Consider the following 8,796-nt stretch of genomic DNA (forward strand, 5'->3'; position numbering starts at 1 on the left):
CGAGATTTTTTTTAACAACTTTTTTTAAAGGAAATCCTCAAGATGAAACTAAAGGGAAAATCTTGTCTTTTATTCAACTGAAAAAACACTTTAATAAAAAAAGTTTTTTTTCCATTTAATTTTTCTCAAATCCTTTTTTAAGTATATACATTTTCACATTAATTTATTAAAAGTTAAACAAAAAAAAAAAAAAAAAAAATATACGTTTAGGGCCCTATGCAATGTTTTTAGTCTTCCTCCTCACCCCCACCCCGTTTTTTTTTTTTGTTTATTATGAAGTAATTGTTACACAAAAATAAATGCTTGTTTTTAGCATGTTTTCAACTCAATTAATGAACATGCATACCATCTAGAGACAAAGTTTGGGGTGAGACGTCGAATGTAGTTCCATTTTATTTTTTCTTAAAGTAGCCTTACTGATATATATAGATATATATATATATATATAGATATAGATATATATCTATAATATATATATTATAGATATATATATATATATATATATCACTGATATAATACCTCGAAGTGACGATTTGTTATACTGACCACTTTCCATGTATTGTGAGCATGCTTGCTTTATTACTGATAGTAACAATATTTCACAAAAATGAGCTGGTTTAGAGGCCAAAATGAGGCATTATGAAATGTAAGAGCCTTAACGTTACATTTATAACAATCATGGTTCTGTTTGAATTGTTATTTCGATTTGTTTTGGCAGTTCTGTGAAGACAGATAATCAAGAGATGTGACAAAACTGTACAGAAGTTCAGTTTCACAGATCCACCCTCCACACCAGACCTCTCTCTCATCTGGACTGCCGGTCTACTAGCATACTTCGGTGGATGCAGGAATTCTCAGGGACATTGACCCACTTGAATATTGCAAGCATTAGAGAAAGGTTACAGAATTAACTGAAGATTTTAAGAAATTTAATGGTTAATGTGCTTAAACATTATATATACTGTTTTAGCAATTAACATTAATAGTTTTTTTTTTTGGTTGTTTTTTTGGTGTCCACAAGCACCTACTATAAAAGCCAGTTCCACACCACCATACTCCAGCAGTTTAAACAAAATAAGCATGTTTTTTTTAAATAGTTTTTGTGGCAGTGTGAACTGGCCAGACTGCTGTATGTTAGGTGTGAGATTCAGTAAACCTGATTTTGCTATAATACATTGTTCATAAGATATTGCATCATGATTTTCAGTCAGTTAATTCATTTGTAGTGGTTTGGTTAAGTGGGTGCGATTAGCTTGATGTATTTTTTTATGGTGGGAGCATGTGATTAGTTGAGGTTGTGCATGTCTTTAATGATGGATTCTCTCTTAAATAATATTGAAATGCATATTTGGCTGAAGTGCCCCCTGACTAAGACTTGAAATATTGTGTGCATAATGTTGTTTTTGATTCCTGGATGCTTCACAGAAGGATATAGTATAATTTAAAATATATGGACATTTATTTATGTCTTACTATATTTTAAAATCTATGTGCTTCTGTATGGGCCTTTCTGAATGCTTTCACTTCATATTTTGCCTGTATATCCTATGTTTTTATTAATAATTTGGGTGCTATATACTGGTCATATTTGTTTGTTAATAAATGAACTGAAATTCATTTTCGAGTCTGTTACTTCATCATTCACAGCTGCTGAAACAGCCTTTAAATTAGGTTTGGGCATATGAGGACATTAAATTAGATTTAAACTACTTTGCATGTCCGCCCATAAAAATAAATAATTTATCAAAAATTACTCCAACATGATTACCAGCACACAACTACAGATTCGCGACGTTGCCACGACAGCGTTCGCACGTTACGTTACATGGCAACGTCACACAAGTTACCGCACTGGCTTTGTCGGCGACGTATACGCACCTTTCACTTTTCCGGTTGCCAACGAACGTAACTAGTTTACGTCGCCACGACGAAACTTTTGGTAACCAGAGTACGTTTGCAGTTACGTAACAGTTACGTACTTTTGTCTAGCAGTGCACGTCATATTAGGTTAAAATAATCTATTGCATATGTACTGGTGTTTTGGTTTTATTCTAGGTACCAAATCAGCAGTTTAGTTTTTTAGGTGAAAAAGTCGCCAACCTTCAGCGCACTAGCTAGCTTAAATGTTAAACAAAAATACAGCGATAGGATGTGTGTGCCATCCTTGAATGGTCTCTCTTAAAACCAATCCACACTTGCCTAATCATACGTTAGCCCAGCGATATAGTTACATTAGACAATAAGCCTTGACAAATTAGCATTCACCCAAAACCACCCCGAAAGTAAGTTCACTAGGTTGTCTCAGTGAAATCAAACCCAAAACCTGGTTTAAAAATGTTTCCAATGAGAACAAGATATACAAGAACTAGACCAGGCTTTAGCTAATAATAATTAAATAATAAATTAGGCTACTGTAATGTCTATCCACTCGTCATTAGATTTTTGGTCAGATAACCCTCTTGGGTCAGTGAAACTATGAGTGAATCTAAACCTGAATTAATTGATAAATGTATGCTAACTCCCACTGTTTTTATTATTATTATTTTTTTGTCACGGTCCCGCAGAGTCAGTGGACTTGTCACATATTTGGGACAGTTTCCGAAACCTTTCTTCTGCAATCCATGTTTAATAACATCCCTACCTAAAAACGCTGGGCTAGTTTACGCTTGCTCAACATTGCGTCCCGCGCCTCTTTTTGCCTCCAGCTAAGCCCGCGCCCACCCGGAGACGTATGCAATGTTTACAAACTTTTTTAAGGGGTCTATTGTATTGTGCGCACACACTTAGAGTGGGTTAATTGGCAGAGCACAAAATCCAGAGTATGGGTCACCATACTTGGCCACATTTCACTTTCACTTCATTTACTTACTCATAAGTGCCACTTATTATTTTACCTATCTCTGTAACACAATTTAATAAAAAATATTAAAATTCAGGCTTCCAAAATTTGGTTATGTCCAATTTTCATTCTGTCGTTTGTTGCTTTAATTATCTTTATTTCTCACCTTTTCTTGTTAAATCAGTTTGTCTTTTCGCTCATAATATGATAACTATTATAGTTACCAATGCACACAAACCAAATATAGAGGGCAGTGCTTATCAGCAAATACAAATGGCCCATGTACACAAAACAGAGAAGCGCGAGTGAGATTTGAGAATGAAAGAAGGAATGAAGGATTTTTTTTTTTCAAGGTTGCAAATTGAACACATTTTGCAGTTAAGCGTGTACCAGTTAATAACAGAGAGTTAATTACTCTCTCCAGTATCTTCTGTAACTTTCTAATAAACAGTATTTAAAAAGAAATAACGGCAGAAGGTAAATTAAATACTATATCTATATATATATATATATATTATATATATATATATATATATATATATATACATATATATATATATATGATATAATGTGTGTGTGTGTGTGTGTGTGTGAAATTTATATTCTGTATATATCTATATATATATATATATATATATATATATATATACAGTACAGGTCAAAAGTTTTTGGAAACATTACTCTTTTTAATGTTTTTGACAAGAAGTTTTTTTTTCTGCCTCATCAAGACTATATGCATTTATTTGATCAAAAAATAGCAGAAAAAAATAAATGTAACAATTGTGATATCATTCTTACCCATTTAAAATGATATTTTTTTTTGTTTTAATTTATTATATTTTAAAATTATCATTTATTTCTGTTGATGCAAAGCTGAATTTTTAGGAATCATTATATACATGATCCATTACAGAAAATCATTCTATTATGATGATTCATTATCAAAGTTTGGAAAACAGTTCTGCTGCTTAATATTTTTTCAGAACATGTGATACTTTTTTTAGGATACTTTGATGAATAAATAAGTAAAAAAAAAAAAAAAAAAGCTATGTGTTTTAAAAATATAAATATTTTGTAATAACCAAATACAACTACTGGTCAGTAATTTGGGGTTCAGTAAATTTTTTTCTTTCTTTTTTTATAAATAAACATCCATACTTTTATTTAGCAAGGATGTGTTAAATTCGATAGAAAAGTGATATGTAAAGAAATATATTATTAGAAAAAAAAATATTTGAAATAAATGCAGTTCTTTTTAACCTTTTATTCATCAAATATATTAGACAGCAAGAACTGTTTTCCAACACTCACTAATAAATCAGAAATATTAGGAATGATTTCTAAAATGATTCATGTGATAGAACTGGCTGAGTGAACATGTGACACCTGAAGGCGGAGTAATGATGCTGAAAATTCAGATCTTGCATCACAGGAATTAAATTATTTTTTGAAAGTATATTCAAGTAGAAAACTATTATTTTAAGTTGTAATAATATTTTCACAATATTACTGTTTTTTTCTGTTTTTTGATCAACTAAATGTCAAGGCTTGATGAGCAGAATCGACTTCTTTCAAAACATTAAAAATAGTAATGTTTCCAACTTTTGACCTGTACTGTATATATATATCACAATTTTATTAAAAAAAATTAGATCTTCATCATCTCTCAGTAGTGCCATGCTTTTCAGCATATATCAATACAGTAAAAAAACAAACAAAAAAGAAAAACGACCCAGACCAATAGGATAAGCCGATGTTGGTTTTTTTAGGTGTTGCAGCATTTGATTTGAGTTTATGCGTTACTTACTGTACGGAATAAACATTCCTAGAACAGAGGTACAAATACACCAGTATTGCTAAAACACAACCATAGTCTTAACCATCGCTGTTAAACACATTTTCATCAAAACAAATCATCAACAAAAGCAAAAGATTTAAAGCAAAATATTAGTAAGCACAGTAAAAAGTATGTGCTGAACTGATACATCAGCTCAAGGAAACTCAGCCTTTAAGCATAATGGCCAAACTGAACAAACATTCTTACAGAAACATCGGTCACTGGAAACGAATGAAGATTCACTGTGGAAAGACGATGAAAGTGCCATCTTCTTAAAAACAATATATTTCCTGACAGGAATGAACGAATTAATTAATTAATTATTACTTTTTTCTGTTCCCTATTTTCCAAGTCCAATCAACAGTGCAAAATCCCGTGTGAGTGGGGGGTACTGTTAAGTGCAGATTATAAATAAACCATCATTTTTTACAATTTTGTGATTGGCTTTTTGGAAGTCGTTGTTCAGCAAATACGATGTGGTTCTGATTGCAGTGTTGCTTACTGTCAAAAAGCTGCAAAGAGGACAGTTCTTCAAGCTGCTGGCCCCCTCAAAAAAAATATATTAATGACAAAATAAGCAAAGAAACTGTGGTCCACTTGCAAATAAATAAATAAAGCAGCAAAAAAAAAAAAAAATAAAAAGAAAGAAAGAAAGAAACTCTGAATACTAAATGTGACCTGGAATTAAAACTGTCGCTTTGAGGTGTGCAAAACAATCCAAATTGAAAACCATTTTATCAAGAAAAAAAAAAAACAAAAATTCTAAGTTTTTTTGCCACAGAAATATTTTAGGTTTTTCATAGATTTCTCTTTTTCAGGGAATGTCAAAGCTAGAAGGACAAAGAAGAGACGAGAAAATTAGAAACCGGATCTGGGATTGGCTATGGCCCCCACGTTTGCAGTTCATCGGAGCTGAACGGCAGGGCTCAAAAGTCCATTTAGTGGGCTCCATACGAAAGACAGATCGATATTACTTTACAAACCATGACAACACATTTCCAGCTGTGGGTGCTCTCGGGATTTGTTGCAGAGTGCCAGGTTGTAGATTTCTCCAAACTGTTAATTTTCTGTCCCATATATTAAAATTGGCCATTTTCACCTACAAAGGCTTGGGTTTTGCATCAAAACCTCCACCATGATCGGTGTCCTGCAAGCACAAAAATAATCCAAATTCAATACTCAAGGTTTACTGTAAAGGCAGGCAACCCATTTAAGCTATAGAATTTACCTTTTGCCTGTTACTCAAGTCCAACTGCGACACTTCTTCAACATAAAGAGATAACACAAACCTAATAGGCATACTTCTGAGTCTTACCTGCTCCTGACCTAAAACCAGTACACAAACCGCTTGTTTTTATTTGGATGGTAGGTAGCCAGCTTCTCTCCAGGTTCCACGTATAACACCATCCTGAAATGCCTACCCTACTCCATCACGAGTCGTCTCCATGGAATGCAGATTATGATGCCATTTACCAATCGTTGATTGACGACAGGGTAATTTTGCCAACCTATAACGTTCCACTGTGGATTAGTTTTTTTTATTGCTCGTCTGTGTACAAGTGCCAAAAGGACTAACATTTTATAAATGAAAAGGACCTCATCCTTTAATACTAAGCAAACTCGAGATTACACATTGGGAAATACCTATAGACCCTACTGCTGCCACTTACTGCTGTAATTTTAAAATACATAATTGGCATTAGTTATTTTTGGACAACTTTATATTTACCTTGTCAATTATGAGAAATTCCATTGGGTTGTTCCCCCATTCTATGAGAACGAGCGCATTGCTTGTCAGGAGACAGCATAGGAAGAAGGGGGTTCCCACCCGGGTGTGCATTGACATCCACAATGCAGACAAGAGAAGGCCTACAGTTCTGGTAGACTTTTCTTCACTGTGCAATACGGTAATTGTTCTCAAGGGGGACTGTTATCTGAAACTTGTCCAGGGCCCTGCTACTTTTTGAAAACTGACAGGGTAAAAGGTATGGACGTTAGATTTCTAACACTCTATCTTCCTCTAAATGAAATCTCGCTCTACATCTTTCTGACAAGGACTTCTAATAAACCCAAATGCTTCAATTGCTTGTATCTTCTGCTCGGATGCTTAAGTGACTGTAATTATTATTCTCGGACTATTCATTTGCACTACTATAAATTACTTTTATGCCACACCCTACTCTATAAATTAACAGATTTTACTCAGGGATTAAACCACCTACTTTAAGTTAAACCAGCCAAACACGTTTTAATGCAGGCAGAATTTGACCATTCTTTTGTGTTCTTTCTTTTTATTCCGTTTTATACTTATTTGTATGAGCATAGTACATTATCTGTATTTATTGTATTTTGTGAAACTGGTGGTTATAGTAAAGAAGTAAAGAAATAACACTACTTTGAATCTCTCGCATGCTGCGTTAGTTAAACAGGCTGGGCTTTGAGCAGCAAACTTTACGCAGCTATGCAGGCAAGACATACTTGCTTTGAGAAGGACGTGGGCTCTTCTCTTATTCTAACATAATTAGGCTACATCGCAATTGTGTTTTATGGGCTCAATATGCTAAGTAATGCAGCTCCCCCTCCCAGACCTTGCTCTGTGACATTACACCGCTTAAACATGGGTGTTTTACTGAAATATGCTTCTCAAACACATCATTACTGTAGTAGTTCATATTTATTATTTGCATTACACATAAGTAAAATTTCTCATGGAATGAGATCTCTGACCTTTCTCTAGGTCGTTAATTTTTTGATGTAAGGAGGTGAGGGTTGACTCCACTCGATTGCGCTGATCCGTGTCATTCTTCTGCCCGGGTTTTCTCTCCTCCAGAGTATTGACCCGGGACAGCACCTGCTTCTCCATATCATCGATCTTATTTTGAAGCAGTTCTTTAAGGCTGCTCGCCTGGACAGAGCCGTTGTTCCTGCTGGACTGCTACGGAAAACAGGACAAGGGTATTCAAAGGAATACTTTTATAACGCACGCATGGGAAATTTATAAGAGATTAGATAAGACAATTTCAGGATAAGCACAGCTTGCTGTGAACCAGTGACACATTGACTAATAAGGGACTCCAGCATATTACTTATAGTAATAGACTAGTTGAAGTCACACGTCTTAAACTGAAAAGTCCAAATCATTATTTCATAAATACCTCCAGGTTTTCCAATCTCTGTTTAAGCGTGGCTAAAGTCTGCCCGAGTTGGGCTAGAGTATCTGGCGGGCCGCGGGACACGTCTCCCATTGTGTTTTTGCCCGGTTCTTTTCTCCGACCTCCGGCCACGGGCACCAGAACACTCTGACTCTCACAGCGGCTCAACTTCGAAATTAGTTCCCTGATCGTCTCCTTCTCCTGGTTCATGATAGTTTCCTTCTGCTCGTACGACTGTCTCCCCTTAACCGCATTACTGCGGTCTTCCAGATCCTTCCGATGGTCCCGCTGTTCTGACCGAAGGGTCTGCGCACAGGTCCATATCCTTGGGCACAGACGTGCCGAAAATGGGTTCTGTCCAAAATCCCAGCACGAAGATCCCTCCCAGATATGTGAGAGCGAGCAGAAAAGTGTCATGAGATTCTCTCCCTTGCGGGGTGCCTTCTTTGCCAATGTTTGTTGTGTGAAGTAACGAGGTGTTTCCAACACCACGGAGCTGTCCCTCTGATCTAATGCAAGACGCGTATGGGCTTAAATAGAGCAGCAGAGGCACAACGCAAAGATCCACTGCAGCTCGTTCGTGCTCTCTAATCATGTCAAGTGTATTTCTTAGGGGTGGAACTGAGAGAGATAATTCAGACGTATTGTCTTTAAAGTGGTAATTACAATGTGAAGCACAGCAAACAATTCACATTTTGTGAGTAGTTTTAGTTTTACTTATTTTATATATATATATATCTATATACTTATGTATATCTATATGTATATGTATATATTATCATCACAATTTTATTACAAAACTATTAGACTTCATCTGTCTACTCAGTCAGTGCCTTGCTTTCCAGGAACGTTAGGGGAACGTTAGACTAACGTTAGGGGAACGTTAGACTAACGTTAGGGGAACGTTAGACTAACGTTAGGGGAACGTTAGACTAACGTTAGGGGAACCTAACCCAATTCACCACGTT

At 35.3% G+C, this 8,796-nt stretch overlaps 1 protein-coding gene across 1 annotated transcript; it reads right to left on the reverse strand.

Annotated features, from left to right (window-relative positions):
• Positions 1 to 7,347: 7,347 nt before the first annotated feature.
• On the reverse strand, positions 7,348 to 8,049 carry LOC122142859 (neuronal pentraxin-1-like). Its single transcript, XM_042753895.1, has 2 exons — positions 7,832 to 8,049; positions 7,348 to 7,611 (listed from the first exon to the last, which is right to left on the reverse strand). Exons 1-2 carry the CDS (start codon positions 8,036 to 8,038, stop codon positions 7,363 to 7,365), a joined length of 456 nt encoding a protein of 151 aa, XP_042609829.1. The 5' UTR covers positions 8,039 to 8,049; the 3' UTR covers positions 7,348 to 7,362.
• Positions 8,050 to 8,796: the final 747 nt, after the last annotated feature.

Source organism: Cyprinus carpio, unplaced genomic scaffold (assembly GCF_018340385.1).
Source record: "Cyprinus carpio isolate SPL01 unplaced genomic scaffold, ASM1834038v1 S000000263, whole genome shotgun sequence".
Taxonomy (NCBI): Eukaryota; Metazoa; Chordata; class Actinopteri; order Cypriniformes; family Cyprinidae; genus Cyprinus; species Cyprinus carpio.